Source organism: Lentinus tigrinus, assembly GCF_003813185.1.
Source record: "Lentinus tigrinus ALCF2SS1-7 unplaced genomic scaffold L226scaffold_11, whole genome shotgun sequence".
NCBI classification, from domain to species: Eukaryota; Fungi; Basidiomycota; class Agaricomycetes; order Polyporales; family Polyporaceae; genus Lentinus; species Lentinus tigrinus.
The window spans coordinates 113,517-128,649 of record NW_027137920.1 but is presented as its reverse complement, the minus strand read 5'-3'; the positions used below and the strand labels follow the sequence as shown (position 1 = coordinate 128,649).

At 57.1% G+C, this 15,133-nt stretch overlaps 7 protein-coding genes across 7 annotated transcripts; 4 read left to right on the top strand and 3 right to left on the bottom strand.

Annotated features, from left to right (window-relative positions):
• Positions 1-68: 68 nt before the first annotated feature.
• Positions 69-1,532, top strand: L226DRAFT_534640 (mannose-P-dolichol utilization defect 1 protein). Its single transcript, XM_067680720.1, has 3 exons — positions 69-210; positions 263-395; positions 690-1,532. The coding sequence occupies exons 1-3, from the start codon at positions 145-147 to the stop codon at positions 1,388-1,390; spliced, it is 900 nt and encodes a 299-aa protein (XP_067535631.1). The 5' UTR covers positions 69-144; the 3' UTR covers positions 1,391-1,532.
• Positions 1,533-2,351: 819 nt separating this feature from the next.
• On the top strand, positions 2,352-5,222 carry L226DRAFT_552737 (alpha/beta-hydrolase; the record flags this gene model as incomplete). The annotated part of the gene is made up of 18 exons (XM_067682883.1): positions 2,352-2,481; positions 2,544-2,739; positions 2,802-2,838; positions 2,903-3,000; positions 3,060-3,097; positions 3,148-3,179; positions 3,236-3,328; positions 3,394-3,507; positions 3,562-3,632; positions 3,684-3,985; positions 4,043-4,062; positions 4,123-4,186; positions 4,239-4,337; positions 4,391-4,397; positions 4,447-4,556; positions 4,618-4,628; positions 4,684-4,845; positions 4,902-5,222. The coding sequence occupies 18 exons, from the start codon at positions 2,352-2,354 to the stop codon at positions 5,160-5,162; spliced, it is 1,845 nt and encodes a 614-aa protein (XP_067535630.1). The 3' UTR covers positions 5,163-5,222.
• A 300-nt stretch (positions 5,223-5,522) lies between these two features.
• L226DRAFT_612721 (uncharacterized protein) lies at positions 5,523-6,331 on the bottom strand (the record flags this gene model as incomplete). The annotated part of the gene is made up of 6 exons (XM_067686416.1): positions 5,523-5,598; positions 5,639-5,701; positions 5,762-5,839; positions 5,904-5,973; positions 6,032-6,107; positions 6,221-6,331. The coding sequence occupies 6 exons, from the start codon at positions 6,329-6,331 to the stop codon at positions 5,523-5,525; spliced, it is 474 nt and encodes a 157-aa protein (XP_067535629.1).
• An 801-nt stretch (positions 6,332-7,132) lies between these two features.
• On the bottom strand, positions 7,133-8,946 carry L226DRAFT_507678 (protoheme IX farnesyltransferase). The gene is made up of 2 exons (XM_067678143.1): positions 8,642-8,946; positions 7,133-8,587 (listed from the first exon to the last, which is right to left on the bottom strand). Exon 2 carries the CDS (start codon positions 8,580-8,582, stop codon positions 7,260-7,262), a length of 1,323 nt encoding a protein of 440 aa, XP_067535628.1. The 5' UTR covers positions 8,583-8,587; positions 8,642-8,946; the 3' UTR covers positions 7,133-7,259.
• Positions 8,947-8,970: 24 nt separating this feature from the next.
• On the top strand, positions 8,971-10,352 carry L226DRAFT_522833 (RNA-binding domain-containing protein; the record flags this gene model as incomplete). Its single annotated transcript, XM_067678788.1, has 5 exons — positions 8,971-9,292; positions 9,341-9,405; positions 9,457-9,598; positions 9,682-10,030; positions 10,082-10,352. 5 exons carry the CDS (start codon positions 8,971-8,973, stop codon positions 10,350-10,352), a joined length of 1,149 nt encoding a protein of 382 aa, XP_067535627.1.
• A 1,238-nt stretch (positions 10,353-11,590) lies between these two features.
• L226DRAFT_53769 (uncharacterized protein) lies at positions 11,591-12,437 on the bottom strand. Its single transcript, XM_067681360.1, has 2 exons — positions 11,691-12,437; positions 11,591-11,627 (listed from the first exon to the last, which is right to left on the bottom strand). Exon 1 carries the CDS (start codon positions 12,156-12,158, stop codon positions 11,766-11,768), a length of 393 nt encoding a protein of 130 aa, XP_067535626.1. The 5' UTR covers positions 12,159-12,437; the 3' UTR covers positions 11,591-11,627; positions 11,691-11,765.
• Positions 12,438-12,789: 352 nt separating this feature from the next.
• Positions 12,790-14,666, top strand: L226DRAFT_522832 (uncharacterized protein; the record flags this gene model as incomplete). Its single annotated transcript, XM_067678787.1, has 4 exons — positions 12,790-12,796; positions 12,852-13,284; positions 13,338-13,471; positions 13,525-14,666. 4 exons carry the CDS (start codon positions 12,790-12,792, stop codon positions 14,664-14,666), a joined length of 1,716 nt encoding a protein of 571 aa, XP_067535625.1.
• Positions 14,667-15,133: the final 467 nt, after the last annotated feature.

Here is a 15,133-nt window from a genome sequence, read left to right as displayed (position 1 = left end):
CGAGGGGTGGCCCACGTGGATGGATAGACGCGTTTCGCTTGGCTGAACACGTCCCGCGTCCATCAGACCATACTTACATCCGCCTGCCATTGCCTTCGTCGTCGCTCCTTTCGTCCGCTTCTTGTCGGTTTTGTCTCGGACGTCATGACGGCTATTACACAAAACTTGCCTTGGTTTGTAAAGGACCTTGGCGTGTCCATCGTCGGCCAGGTGTGTGCTAAATGTCACTCGTTTCGTGTTACGCGCACTGAGCCAGCTTCAGAATTGCTACACGTCGATTGTCGAGAACCTCGACTTCAGCGACGTTGAATGCCTCAAGTACTCGCTCTCGAAGGGCCTCGGCTTGGGTATCGTCGTGGGTGGCTCGATTATGAAGGTGCCTCAGTTGCTTCTCAGTGCGTATCACACTTGCCGATTCAGAGAACTACATGTCATTTTGCTTCGGCGGTACATTTGCCTCAGTCAATGCTGAACCATGTATCACGCCACATATCGCCTTCTCAATGCAGCATATGAGCGAAAGTTGCCACTAATATTCGAGCTAACATTTGCACGGCAGAAATGCAATTGTTAGGCTGCAGATATAGTGGTTGTGGCTGGCCGGATATGCTCCCCTCGTCGGACTTCCTTACGTTCCTCAGTGATGTGACTACGCAACCCCTTTGCTAACCAGACTCGGTTATTTCCAGTCATAACTGCACGCTCCGCACGCGGTCTCTCCCTCACCGCGTACGTCCTTGAAACCCTTGCGTACGCTATCACGCTCGCCTACTCCTACCGCAACGACTTCCCATTCTCGACATACGGCGAGAACCTCTTCCTCACAATCCAAAACGTGATCATCACCCTCCTCATCGTGCATTACAACCCTCCCAAGGCATTTGCCGCACGCTCCTCCCTCCAGCGCACTGTCCTCTCCGTCCAAGCAGTGCTGGCGTTTGCCGTCGCTCTGGTCGTCCTTCCCTCCTCCACGATTGCGCTCTTCCAGCTTGCGACGCTTCCACTCTCCCTGTTCTCCAAACTGCCCCAGATCCGCCAGAACCACCGTGCGCAGAGCACCGGCCAACTTTCAGCATTCGCCGTCATCTCTCAGGTCGGCGGCTGCCTCGCAAGATTGTTTACCACCGCGACCGAAGTCGGAGATCCTATTGTCAGTGCGGGCTTTGCCCTTGCGCTCACATTGAACGTCATACTGGGCGCACAGATGTGGATGTATTGGGGCAAGGACGAGAAGGATCAGATCGAGATGGGGCAGATCGGTGTCGTCGACGAGAAGGCGCATTGGACGCCGCCGACCCACAAGGTCGAGGTTATCGTCCCGCCTGCGTCTCCGGGTGGTCGTGCGAGCCCCAGGCCCAGCAGCAGGAGGTGGTCGAGGAAGGTCGACTGAGGCTCCAGTACCGCGTTCGTGTCTGTTTATGTTCCGTGTCGAACTATTTACTTTGTTCAGATGATATGCTAGCTAATGGTATTAAGTGGGTCACTGTTGGTGTCGATTACCTAGTGTGCGTGCCACTGCTCCCTCACCTGTGTTCGTCGTCGCGCTTCAATGTGAGTTCTTCCTCGTACCTGCAACATTTTGGCTCAATATCTTGCGTCTCCAGCAGTGCGAGACAAGGCTAACGTATCGACCAGGACCTCCAACATTCTATGCGTGTAGTTGAGTTGAACGTGGACCGTTCGGCCTCCAATAGAGATGCGCAATTCTTGTCGGTCGTAGGTGGGGCGCAGGTCCCATTATCAGACTCCGCTCTGCGACCTACAACCCAGAATTGAGTATCCCTGACCTGCCCATAATTTACACAAAACCCCGACCAGGTCTTCGGAACGGCCTCACTGACCCGCGTCGTGATCCGAAGGAGAACTGCGCTCGAATCAACAGACCTGCCATATAACGCTAAGTGACTATTCTTACCTGGTCGACATTTCCGCTTCGCTCTACGCGGGGTCTCTGATTCAATGAGAGGCAGTACTTGCTCCCATCCTCGGAAGGCTCCTCGTCTGAATCCGGACGCACGACTGAGCAAAAGGGCAGTTCGGCCACTACAGGCCGTCTGTCAGTGCCTTCCAAATTGTCAAGCCGCTTGTTCCTGCAAGTTCATATATTCTCTCAACTGAGTACAGCCACGAGCCGCAGCAACTGCAGCGTTCAGGATGACTGCGGGATTCTGGCCAAGCGGACGCTCTACTGCGCGCATTGTATTTGGGCCTGATTTAGGTGCGGAAGTTCTTCCCTTCGAGATGATATTCATCGGCCTGGTAGCCCGCTTTGTGAGCAAGCACCACAGTACAAATATTCAAGTCGGTCTGTGAGTGAGGGACCCAGCACGTAACGCAACTCGAGAAGACACATGCAGGGAGTTCTGATTCCGGTCGCTCTATCGGCCATATATGCAGCTACGGTGGCCGCTCAGTCTGGGAGCTGGCCTCACGATTACCCGGGTAAACCCTTGACGCCGCTCGGACCCGACTGGCAAGAATGTAAGCCTTCGCTCTTTTTTGGACTCCCGTATGCACTGCCTAGTTCTAACTCGTCTACACAGACTACCGGGTTAAAGACCCTCTGCCGAACATCACCTGGCCTTTGTCTCGTCAGTATGCTGGGAACATTCCTGTCGACAGGGTAGGACATCCCAACAACACTCTGTTCTTTTGGGGCGTGGAGCATAGCAACGGTTCGCTGACGACAAGTGCGAATGACACCGGAAACGAGCCATGGGGCATCTGGCTGAATGGAGGGTAGGTTTCGTGCTACATGACATATCAAGGTAGCAGTACCTGATGCACTGTCTTCATCTCAGGCCTGGATCGTCGAGCCTTCTCGGCTTCGGTTTCGAGGTGAGTGTCGTTGTGTATGTCGCTTATGTGCACGCTGGATTGATCACTCTGTTCCGCGAGCCAGAATGGTCCCATTCGACTGTCTCCCCGAGGCTCGAGGGTCACGCAGAATAACTACACCTGGGCTAACTTAGTTGACTATTTCTGGATTGACCAGCCCATGTACGTGTTTCCGAACCTCTGCACTGTGTCGCATACCTCGGCCTGACAATTGATAGTAGAGGTGTAGGCTGGTCTACAGCAGACGAGGACGGGAACGGCATGTCTTCTCTTCTCATCATCAATCCCTCGCTGATTTGTCGCTCCTAGTTCGCGACGAAGACGAGGTGGGGAGGGACTTCGTGAGTTCACGCGTGTTTCTTTGCGTTTCATGCCTCCCTGACTCCGGTGGACGTAGATGGGCTTCCTCAAGAACCTAGTGAAAGTTTTCCCAAGTTTGAAGACTCGTCCGCTCTACCTTACGGGAGAGAGCTATGCAGGAACCTACATTGTGAGCCTGCAGCATTACTTGCCGGCCTGTCTACTCGTACTCATACCTCAAATACTTGCGATAAGCCGTACATAATGAAGACATACTTTGGTATGGAGAATCCTCCGGTCACTATAGCTGCATTCGCCATCGGCAATGGAGTCCTCGGCTCCGAAGCTGTCTACTTTGCAGTCCCTACAGTACGTCTATCAGTGATCGTCCCGATGCATGGTAGCGATGACCTGGCTCGGTAGGTCACCATCTTGGAGACCTACCCGCAGTTGATAGGTTATGATCCCGCCGTATTCGAGTACTTCCGCGAACAGTGAGTGCATAGTCGTCCATGCTCATCATGTTAACCACCGTGTGAGGTTAGGGAACACCTTTGCGGTTACGACCTCAACTTAATTTATCCGCAAGTTAGTGGGATATTCCCTAGCTTGAAGATCGATCCAGCACCTGGTGGCTCCTCCAAGTCAGCCAGGGATACATTAAACCGGCGCAGATCGGTTGGAGGCTTTATACGTTCCGTTGCCGACTCCCTCGTAGACGAGAAGGCTTCCTTCAGACGCAAGCGGCAATTCATTCCGCCTACCAATGGAACTATCGACCCCACATATGGATGTGATCTGTTTGATGAAGCGCTACATTACGCTCTCGACAATTCACGCCCTTGGAGTGAGTGCATGATGTTCCGTCGTATGGGATATCTGACTCAAAACACGGTTGCCATAGCCGATGGTGCACGCTTCACTGTGAGGCTCTGATCATAACTCATTGCGTACGAGGTACGGTACTGATGCAAATCTTGCCAGTACTATGACGTAGCAGATGGTCTCGCCGCTGAGAGCCAGCTTTCCGGCGATCTGTTCTACAACGGTCAGTGAATGCTCTACAAGAACTCATCTCCACCACTAACATTGCGATCCAGATGCCAACGTCCGGGCGGCGATTCATGCCCCAACGAGCAAAGACTGGGTTGAGAACAGTGGCTACGTCTTCACTGGGTCCGAGGATGGTAGCGATCCTAGTAAGTCTCTCAGTGGGCTGCCCAAGATGGGAGACTCATCATTCGTGCTTCAGGTCCCGAGTAAGTGGTTTGGTGAGAGTCGCATAGAGCAGCACCTCACATAAGATAGACCAATGGTGTTCTTGACAGAGCTGGCTGCAAATGCCTCTGCTCGAGGCGTCCGCGTCGTCCTATACTCCGGTAATGACGATGCTTTAGTCTCGCATCGCGGGACTGAAGGTGCGTTCAGAAGACCTTTTTGCGCGCACCCCCGTGTTACTCACGGCTTGTCGTACCCCAGTCGTTATACAGGTGTGAACTTCTGAGTGGGCACGATGTCGGCATGGACTGACAGTATTACGGTTAGAATACGACGTTCGGCGGCATCCAAGGATTTACCAGAAAACCTTCCACTCCATGGTACGATGATGATGGGGACCTGGCCGGGATCGTCCGTCAGGAGCGCAACTGGACATATGTCCTCGTCAAAGATACCAGCCACCTTGTCCCATACAGCTCCCCACAGCGAGTGAGCAGCAGTTTCCATCTCAAACAATAAGTCGCATGCTGAAGCATGTCGTCCAGGGATTTGTGCTGTTCAGAGACTTCATTCTCGGGAACAGTGATACGGGCCTTGTGGTCACTTTTGACAACGGCACTGTGTCAGTTGTGGGTGGCGAAGACCCTGCGCTGGCTGCAGATGCATTGGTGGGGAAGCCTGGGATTTATGTCGGTGCGGGCGTTGGTGACAGTATCACGACCACCGGCACGTACACGTACCCGACTGAGACGGTCGCTGTATGGCAGAGTTACATCGCTACGGCGACTGCTACTGCATCGCCCTGAAGAACGAGGCTCCTTACGATGCTATGATCAACGAATAATGAATCGGTCGGTTACCGGGACATACATGCCATACATTACAACAAGCCGCGGCAAACCAGCTTTAAAGGCAGACCATGAACTACCTCTTATCATGGTTTGCAACGAATTAGGCTGTCCATCGGTTTATCTGCACGCAGCCGACCTACATACTTACCGCAGCCAACTGTGAAGCCAAGAAATACACAAGACGAGATGCTTCTTCAACTGCCCATACACATAGAATTGGATTATCGGATATATGCACAACGACAATGAACCGCGTCGTTGAAACAATGACCAATCCCTAGTCTATCTGTCCACGAACAGAAGAAATCACGTGTCCTACTCAATATCACCGGTACCAATGAATGTCCGTGTAGAGGGTGTGTCCTCCGAGTTGAGCGGAGGGCCATATAGGCTACGTCACCACTCAGCAGTTGTTATCGCTCTTCACGTACGAGCTGTACACGAAGTAGTCGGCGAAGTTCTTGAAAGGGATGCCCCTGCTGCAGACAGCCGTCCTGCGTACCATTCGTCATGTCAGCCCTCTTCTCTGGTTCAACGGCAAGATGAGTGCATACCAGTCAACGATGGAGGACCAGTAGTCCTGCACGACTTCGACACTCGTCGGCCAAGGTCCGTTGGACGCGTCGAGAGCACTATATATATATATGATGTTGGTCATGAATGACAGCCCTGGACAGACACAGACGTGAGACGCACTGGTAGAAACCGTCGATGAAGTTCTGCTCCGTGATCGTGCTGCCGTCAGTGGAGATCTCTTGCATGATCTCTTGCAGGGTAAAAGGTTAGCAATCCCGATGCCTATCCCCGGCGCAGACACAACGTACCTAGTCCGGGACACGAAGTTTGCGGTGTCTCCCGATCGGGGCCGTCGATGTCGAGCACGACCTGATGCAGGAAGTTCTAGTGGGCTGTTGGTCGGCCCAAGAGAGTCGGGCGGGCAAGCAGACCCGAACAGACACGCGTCGTGGGCAAAGAAGTCCACAAAGTCCTTGTCTGTGACCTGCGACTCGCACGTCGCGCGAAGGGCGTTGCACCAGGGGAAGTCGCTGCCCTGGTCGCTTCGTCGCAGGAACGGCGGCGACGGACAACGCAAGCGAAAGGACGAGCGGGGTAATGGCGAGCATGAGAGCAATGACAGTGGTGAAAGGAAATGAATGCAAGGAAACTGGATGGAGACCCCGAGGTAAGGAGGGCACCTTATATACTGTAGTGACCTCAGGTCCGATTCTGCCAGGTCGGTGGGGAACTCATGGTTGTACTAGCAGCCACGCGGGGCCCAATGCCCACCACGGGAGTCCATCATGAGACGATCTTCGACCTCTGTGCGAGGCAAATGCTTGTTTCTAGCTGGTCGCATGCGTACCCTGCCAACGAGATCAGCGAAGCCGACAAACTTGCGCTGTTCAACGTACACACTTCGTCGGTACACGGGTACGGCAAGCCGTTTTCGGGGGCAAATGACAGCATGATTTGCGGCTTGACGTGTCCCAATGTGCCATCACGAAGGGATCGACACTCTTGGAACACCGTTGTCGGCCAAAGCGAACTGCAGACAATCCAACACCTGCGCAATTCATCCATCTTGCGTCTTTCGGCTTCGAGCCAGGTGTGACTTCACATTGTCGGTCCGGCCTGGACTTCGATGATGAGATATGAGACTTGAGCTGTGAGATTACTAGACTAATACCTGAAAGAACGCTGGCCACCTTCAAACGCGGATGCATGAAGACCCGGTAGGGAGGCTAGCGTGAGGGCTATTGTGGCCAGTTCAGTAAAGCGCTGAAGCACTAGTACTCTTGCAAGTGGAAGAATTGTGTGTCCTCTTGTGTTGATACGGTGCGTACATACCTTGCTGAAAACTCCCGAGACCAGAGACAGACCAAGTCTTGGCACTTACGTGAAGCGATATGATCGCACATGCATGAGTCCCCGGGCCAACAGGCATACTGCTGAGTAGGATAGCATTAGTGCTGACAGGACGTGTCGAGTACGATGCTGAAGATGTCAGCAGTAATATACAATTCGAGCACGAGAAACATGCACTCAAAGGGTCTACGCCGACGGTACCTCATCCACCTTCTTCGCCTCCACCTCCGTGTCCTGATGCTTGCCCAATCCAATCCAGGAGCCCCAATCCAAATCGCGTTTATGGAACATCATGAGCCCCAGCAGCACCGGGAGGTACCACAGGCTGTGCTGGAAAAGCTTCCTCGCCTGCTTCTCTCCACCGAACTTCCAGAACTTGTATGCCGCGTCTACGAAGACCGCGTGAGGTACGAGGCTCGTGAGCGCAAACGACCAGGTTGTCAGACCCGACAATGGCATCAGAATTGAAGTCGCGGGGATGAGCAAGAGCGCATGACGCAGTGCGACGGTGGCGTTCTTATGCGGGTCGAGCACGCCGAGCATGCGGTATCCTGCCTGCGCGTACGACTCCCGCACGAGGTGGGACAGGCCGTTGAAGTGGGGGAACTGCCAGCTGTACAGCAGCAGGAACAGTGCGAGCGGTGCGAGCGGGTTCTCCGCCGCAGCAAGGGCGTCGGCGGGGAGGGCGGAGAGGGTGGAAAGGAATGGAGGGAGCACGAGCTCGAAAGACTGAGATGGAAGGAGGGAGCCGCCACATGCTGTCCAACCCATCAGGGGCGGGATGCCGCCGACAACCGAGCCCACCCAAGTGTTGAGGATGCTCTTACGCTTGAGGTACGTGTACGCTCCAGCATAGAGTACGATGTTGGCTGCACCGAGGATGGCTGTGGTGGGGTTCACCATCGTCCATAGGAGGGCCGGACCAGCGATGCCAGTCGTTACAGCGAAGCCGGTGGCATGCAGTGGACTGATAGCTCGCCGTACGAGTGGTCGGTTGCGTGTGCGTGCCATTTGCGCATCGTAAGGGACCTCTTGGATCTGATTGAAGGCATTTGCAGATGCGGAGCAGAGGGCGGTGCCGAGAGCAGTGGAGAGGAGGACAGGGACGGAGGTAGGAAGAGGGGACATTGCGACACCGGACATGGCGGTGAGCGCGATCAAGACGGTGAGGTTTGACTTGGATAGCTGCCAGTATATCTTGGCCAATCGTCGTGGGGTGAGGACCTCCGCTTGTCGGAAGGATGCGGCGGAGGGTTCGGCGGAGGGGGAGTACGCTGCGCCCGCGGAGTGTCCCCGGACAGGTTGGGAGGTCGTGCGTGATGATATTGATACATTCCGTGGTGAAGCAGCCCACCTGTGGTTATCGAAGAAGAAGGAGGAGAAGTTTGTGGGTTTGCGGTCTACGAGGTTAGACGCAAGGCGGATGTGGGCAGGTTTTCGCGCATTCCTGAAATTTGCTGCGCAACTCCGGCAGACATAGCCAGTCAGCGGGGACCCAATGCTCCTCATGCCGCCTTTTGCGCGGGCTGTGAGCGATAGTCGGCGAGGAGAATGACTAGGATACGCACTGTCGTGACTGGGTACCAGGACGCCGGGGAGGAGGAGGTCGGGGCAGACGCCCGACAGCAGAAGAGAGGCTCAGGAAGCGCGGAGTCGGGCTGTTCCCACCGTCCACTTGCTTTCGTCCACCATCCCCATCGTTCGGCGCCAGCGACACGGTGGCCAGTATCCTCGGGGTGTCCGAGGCAGTTGTTGTTCATACGCAGCGGCGTGCTGTCTATTTATCCCACCACGACACTCCAAAACATACCACGCATATCTTAGGCCCCGCTTTGCTATTGTTGTCCTTCACGACACACACTCTCTTGCGCAACATCCACGAGGACCATCGAGCGCAATGCCTGGCACACATCTTCTCCCGCCCAACCTCCTCAAGCTCTTTGCGCCGCGCCCCCCGCTGCCTTATACCCGGCCCCTCGACAAGGACATCGACCGGGTCAAGTCCAAAAACGTCGATGGCGTGGGCCCCCTTCTAGCGATGCTGCGCGAGGCTAAGACGCAGGGCATGTTGGAGTCTGGAAATGTTGGGGGAGAAAGGGAGGGCATGGAGGAAGGGGAGGAGCCCTCGTTCACGTACGCCGAGGAGACGAAGAGACAAATACGGAGAGAGGAGAGGAAGAAAAAGAAGGCAGAAGAGTTCCAGAAAGCCAAGGACAACTGTACGTGTCTCTTGCTTCTTCTTTACCTTGCGTCTGACCCCCTTCCAGACAAGCCCTCGGACGATCCGGAGGCTATTGGAGACCCCTACAAGACGCTTTTTATCTCACGTTTGGTAGGTTCGCCCTCCTCTCCTCTCACGAGTCGCTACTTACGTTTACCGCAGCACAAGAACGCAACTGAGAACGACCTCCGACGAGAGTTTGAAAGTTTTGGGAGCATTGAACGGGTGAGGATTGTGCGCGACAAGAATGGCCGCAGCAGAGGCTACGCGTTCATCGTCTTCGAGCGCGAACGCGACATGAAAGGTAATTTAGTCTTCCTAGCTGTTGAGCTCACTCACCCAGCATGCTACGACGCCACCGCGCCGTTGTATGACCTCTTTTTCTAGCTGCGTACAAGGATTCCGACCGGCTGCACATCATGGGCAAGCGAGTCCTGGTTGATGTTGAACGTGGCCGCACGGTGAGAGGATGGAAGCCACGTCGTCTGGGCGGAGGGTTGGGTGGTAGGCCCAAACCCGAACCGCCCGCATTCGGAGGAGGAGGAGGCGGAGGAGGCAGCCGCGGTGGCTTCCGTGGAGGCTTCCGTGGTGGTGACCGCGGCGGATTCAGAGGTGCACGTGGCGGTGGATTCCGTGGCGGGCGAGGTGGGTATGGTGGCGACAGGTTTGGCGGCCCTCGCGACGACTTCGGTGGCGGAGGCGGAGGCGGACGTGGTGGATTTGGCGGCGGTTATAGGTACGCCGTTGTGTCTGCCTGCATTGATGACGCGCTGACCAAATTTTGCAGGGGCCGCGGCGGCGGCATCGGATATCAAGGAGGAGGAGGATTTGGTGGCCCACCCGACCAAGGTCACAACAACTTCGGCGGAGGACCTCCTGGAGGGTTTGGCGGCGGACCTGGGGGACCTGGGGGCTTTGGTGGGCCCCCTGGTGGAGGTCCTGGTGGGTATGGTCCTCCTGGCGGCGGATTCGGCGGCGGCGGAGGATATCGCGGGGACCTCAAGCGCGAAGGCCCTGGTGGGTATGATGACCGGGACGTCAAGCGTCCGCGCTACTAGACGTCTATGCTCTCGCTCTCGATCCTGCTCCTGCTTTCGGTCCCTCCTGCTTACCAGGCACAGACGTTTTCGCATTGCATTGCATTGGCGGACCTGGTAGGCTGGTGGTTTGTTTCTGATCCGTTTCCGTTTCCCTGTCTTTCGCTTACTCGTTCTCGCTCTTACCCCCTCCCTCCCCCCATGATTGTCGACTGCCTGCGTAAGTATCGTATCCCAACCCTGTAACCATGCCCCCTCCTTCCTCCATATCGCAAGCGCAGGTAATAGCCGAGGCAAGTATGTATGAAAATGTGCTTTTGTTGTTAAGGTTGTAGGTTGCGACACAGCCGGTTCGATCGAGGTCGGGTGGACGATGGAGTCGCGGGTTTGCGAGGAGGTTCGTAAGTACAAGGCGTAGTGGCAGCTGGTCGCGGTGCGGCACGGAGCTCCGGGGAGCCCTGTTTACTGCGCTGTCGGCGCAGGAGGAACTCTTCCATCGGAAAGTTGGTTCAAGGGGGGTCGGAACAGTCGATGGTGGTGACAGTGCGCTCATGTCCATTGGTCGCAGGACCGCCGCTGCCACACACGTCCAGGTCTTTGGGAGAAGAGCAAGTCCTCGAGGTAGCTATGAAGTGGCTTCGATCTATCGTAGAGTCGGCTGCGCAGAATAAGTAGCCCAAGCGTGTTTGGCCCGGGCATGTGCTGTGAACGCCCCTGAAGGCCCTTCCCGCGAGTCTTTCTCGTCGGTGCGATCAATAGCGTGGACGCGGTCCTAATAAGGGAGGTCAGTATGAACGACCCAGGCACTGTTCTGTTGGTGGCACCGCACCGTGTCCGTCCCGCCGATCTGGTATATCATCCCCGCCCCGCCTTAGTCGTCCTGCCCTGTCTTTCTTACTAACACCTACGCTATCAATCTACAGATACTGGAGGCCTGACGAATCCTGACGCATATCGCTCCAGAAACCAGTGTCGTGTGCGATAAGTCCCAGAGGCTGTCTTGCGTCGACGCACGAGGGGGTTCAGGCTGAATCGAAGTACCAGAGGAGGGTGCTTCCTTGGTCGGGGTCATCGGTCCCTGAGGCCTGTTGGTCATGATCCATGGACGTCGGGATTGTGTACGATCGACCTCGTGGCTCCTTGACTCCTCAGAATCAGATGAGGGTCTGTTCGGGTTCCCCAGAGATGACGATGGTTAATCATGGTTGCTTTGAGTCTGGGCGATGCATGATCCCGCCTCAGTGTACCATCAGTCGCTGCAGCGTACTTTGTGTCTATGTAGACTGCCGAGGTCACCTAGAGTTGCAGAGGGATTCAGACAGATCAGACAGTGAATGTCGGAGTGGCACGACCTGGCACCTTTGTCAAGGGTGATTTTGAAACGCGTGCCTTGGGGGAAAATCCGAGCTCAGCGAAGGCATGCTTATGCGTAAATCAATTCGGTAAATGGGAGATGTCCCAGAGGGAGTGATAGTCGGCGATCCGCATGGCAACAAGAGGCAGGAGGCGTTCCGATGCGGCCGAGAACGCAACGGGGCGAGCGTTCGCAGGGCACGCAAGCCCGCCCAATCGCTCCCGGTCGTTATTTATCCTGACTACGGACGGCCTGCGAGAGATGCCCAGTCTCGCGCGCTCCGTGGCAATAGGCGGGACAAGCGGGAGGAGCCGGGGCCAAAGATGGCTAGGTAGGATGGGATGTGTGGGAGGCGGAGACGGTGCAACAGATGCATCTGCACTTCTCAACCGTTCGGCCACTGATGCGTGTCCCGTGCGTACCAACAACGCTAACGGGCTTCCAACCCACCGCCACTGCCCATCGTCGTGCATCTCTCAGTCTCAGGGCTGCGAGCGTGTCCCTCGGAAATCAGGTTACACAGGTTACATAGCGGCGAGGGCCATCCGGACGCTGGCAGAGGATTCAGACCCCCTCCTGCCGTCCCCCGCGCACCCACCGATCGACAGTCGCCTCTTGGCCCAGTGTTCGTGTGCCACGCTGCACGCTGTCTTTGGCTAGCAGATCGAATGCCGTCGCGCTAGCCACTCTCGAGCAGCTCTCTCTGTCCGAACCCCGGGTCCGCGCCCTCTCATCCTCCTCAATAGGCTGTGCCCCCGGCCCGCCGTGCGTGCTTCATAACCCTGGACAGGCCTTGTACTGTTCTCCCGGCTGTCCTCAGGCTCCTCTGCACAGACGTCAGTTGCTCATCTCAGCAGCTTCCGGCTCATCTGTTCAGCAACCGCGATCGCCCTCGTCTGCCCAGTCCCTTGCTGTGAATCGACGCTTGTCTCGTCTTCGCGGCCCCAGACGTTGCCCTTGCATCGCTGGCCTCGACGCTTCCTCTTTCTCTCTTGACGAGTGACGCGACACACGCCGCACGCTCGCCTTTCGTCTCGCCCCAATTTGCCCCCCAAGCGCGCGCTGTGACGGAGCCACCTGCACTGCTGTGTCCACCCGTGCAGTATGCAACGTAAGTCCCACCTCGCCGCCTCCCCGCGACCTTCAAATTCACTCGCGTCCGACAGCCCATGTCGTCAAGCAGGAGCCTACCGATTCGAGCCCGCGAGCCACTCTCGCTCCCCTCTCGATCCCCGACATCTCTTCCACCACCCTCGCTGCCGTGCAAGAGACCTCAGAGTCCGTCGCCTCGTCCCCCAGTCTCTCCTCCGCCCTGTCCCCCGCAGACTCCGATGTCGCACCCCATGCCCCTCCAGCTACTGGCGCCCCCAAGCCCCAGAACCCGATCATTCGTCGCGCCATTTCGTGCTCTGCCCTAGCAGGACCGGAGGGACGCCCCGTGAAGCAGAGGCGCAAGCGGTCGCGCGTCAACCCGGAGCAGTTGGTCAAGCTTGAGGAGATTTTCGCGACGGACAACAGCCCGACGTCGTCCAAGCGCAAGGATATAGCTCAGCAGCTGGGGATGGACGAGAGGCAGACCCAGATTTGGTTTCAGAACAGGTATGTCTCTTCAACGTTACCGCGTCCTCGGCCCCACTCATGGGCGCGCGAAGGCGAGCAAAGGCGAAGTTGCAACTCAAGCTCAAGTCGCGCACCGTCGAGAAACTCGAGCCCCCGCCTGAGAGTCCACCCGAGCTCACAAGTGGCTTTGACGCCGATGTTCAGGGTTTAATCCATGAGGACGAAGGTGCGTCTCGTTTCCCCGCGCGTGTCTTCCTTTGCTGAAGGGACGCTCGCCAGAGGTAACGGTCTTCCCGTGTACCGACTTGACTATTGGGACGTGGCGTCGCATGGCATCCCCGCAACACGATCTCATCGCGTACACCTGCGAGAGCAAGCGTTCACTCTCTTGGTTCATCCGCTCAGCCGGACGCAGCTTCAAAATGGACATCTCGTACGACCACATTCTCGAGACCCGCTTTGCCAACGTCTCGCCCGGTATCGGCTCGGCTACCTTCCTCGTTGACCGCCCTCCCATATTCTACATGGAGAACACCGCTGATCCGAACCCTGGGGAGGAGTCTGCTCGCTTCTGGCAGCTGTGCGGCGACTGGACTGAAGGGATGCAGGGTACTACCAACCTGCGGCACTGTCTCATTGGTCCAGCATACCAGCTGGCCGCGCTCGTCAATAGCATCACGTCGTCCGGGACTTCCAACGAGATCCCTCTGTACACACCCACCCCGTCGGTCTCCGATGCCGGATCGTCCCCGGAGGTGTACACTCGGTCTCTACACTCTCCCATTGAGCAGATGAACGGCTCCTCGCTCGTTCTCAGACGGCCCAGCTCGCTGAGCAGCCTGCGAATGTTGCACCACCCGTCCCTGGAGCGCCTGCGGCCCCGTACCAGCGTCCCGCACTTCCACTCCCCGCTTTCGAGCACGTCAACGCCGAACTCGCCCTACGCGCCGAGCGACGGATCGATGTCCATGTCGCCCACCATGCTCTATTTGGACGGCCCCGGTGGGTATGACCAGCGGCAGTTTGGCATGCGGCAGAGCGCGACTGGAACGCCCGACCAGTTGGCGCACCTCCCGCTCGCGATGCCGAACCTGCCCCGCGCGCAATACGACTACCAGACCGCGTCCCGTGCAGAGTCGCCGTACGATGGGAGCGAACCCCCGACGTCTGCGGCGTCCACCCCCGGGTACTTTGACGTCTCATCGCCAACCCATCCGATGAACGGCCCTTGGGGAGGCGCGCCCGTGGGTATGACCGGGGGCCCTGGGACGGGGGGCCCTCTGTACGTGCCCCAGCACGCTCCCGCGCAGGAGCGGCCGCAGGAGCCGTACTACCCGTACCCGACGGCCGTGCACAGTCACCCGCACGCGTTCCCGCCCGAACACGGCGCGGCCCCAGGTCACGGTCAAGGAGGCTGCTAAAACGGCTCCGATCGCTGCGCTGCAGCATGCATTACCGCTCGGCTCGCTTCGTGCACCGACGGCCCCACACACTCCTTTAGTTTCGTTGTATCGTCCTTGCTTTCAGGTACCATACGTCGTCCCCCGCTCTCGTATTCATATTCTTATTAACGTCCCTCCAACTGTCTGTCGCTTCTCCTCCATCCCCAGTCTCTCTCTCTCACTCTCTCACTCTGCCTCGTACATCGTGCATCCTCATATCTCTCTCTCACCAGACTAGCTACACCTACACTTCGACGCGCGGGTGCAGCGCGCCCGCACCCACCGTTACCATTCACTGGCGGCACCCGGATGCCGCCCACCATCGATTCCCCGCCCGGCGCACTATTGCTACTCACTCACTCGCTCACATCCTCTGATCTGATCTCGTCCCGCCCTACCCCTCCCATCGCATCTGTGTAGCACTAGACTCCTTGCACCATACTCAA

Excerpts from the sequence above, each read along its gene's own strand:
- L226DRAFT_534640 (XM_067680720.1), top strand. The coding sequence starts at position 145 with ATGACGGCTATTACACAAAACTTGCCTTGGTTTGTAAAGGACCTTGGC. Across the intron at positions 211-262 it reads GCGTGTCCATCGTCGGCCAG|AATTGCTACACGTCGATTGT; the intron begins GTGTGTGCTAAA and ends AGCCAGCTTCAG. Across the intron at positions 396-689 it reads GGTGCCTCAGTTGCTTCTCA|TCATAACTGCACGCTCCGCA; the intron begins GTGCGTATCACA and ends GGTTATTTCCAG.
- L226DRAFT_53769 (XM_067681360.1), bottom strand. The coding sequence starts at position 12,158 with ATGCACGACGATGGGCAGTGGCGGTGGGTTGGAAGCCCGTTAGCGTTG.
- L226DRAFT_507678 (XM_067678143.1), bottom strand. The coding sequence starts at position 8,582 with ATGAGGAGCATTGGGTCCCCGCTGACTGGCTATGTCTGCCGGAGTTGC.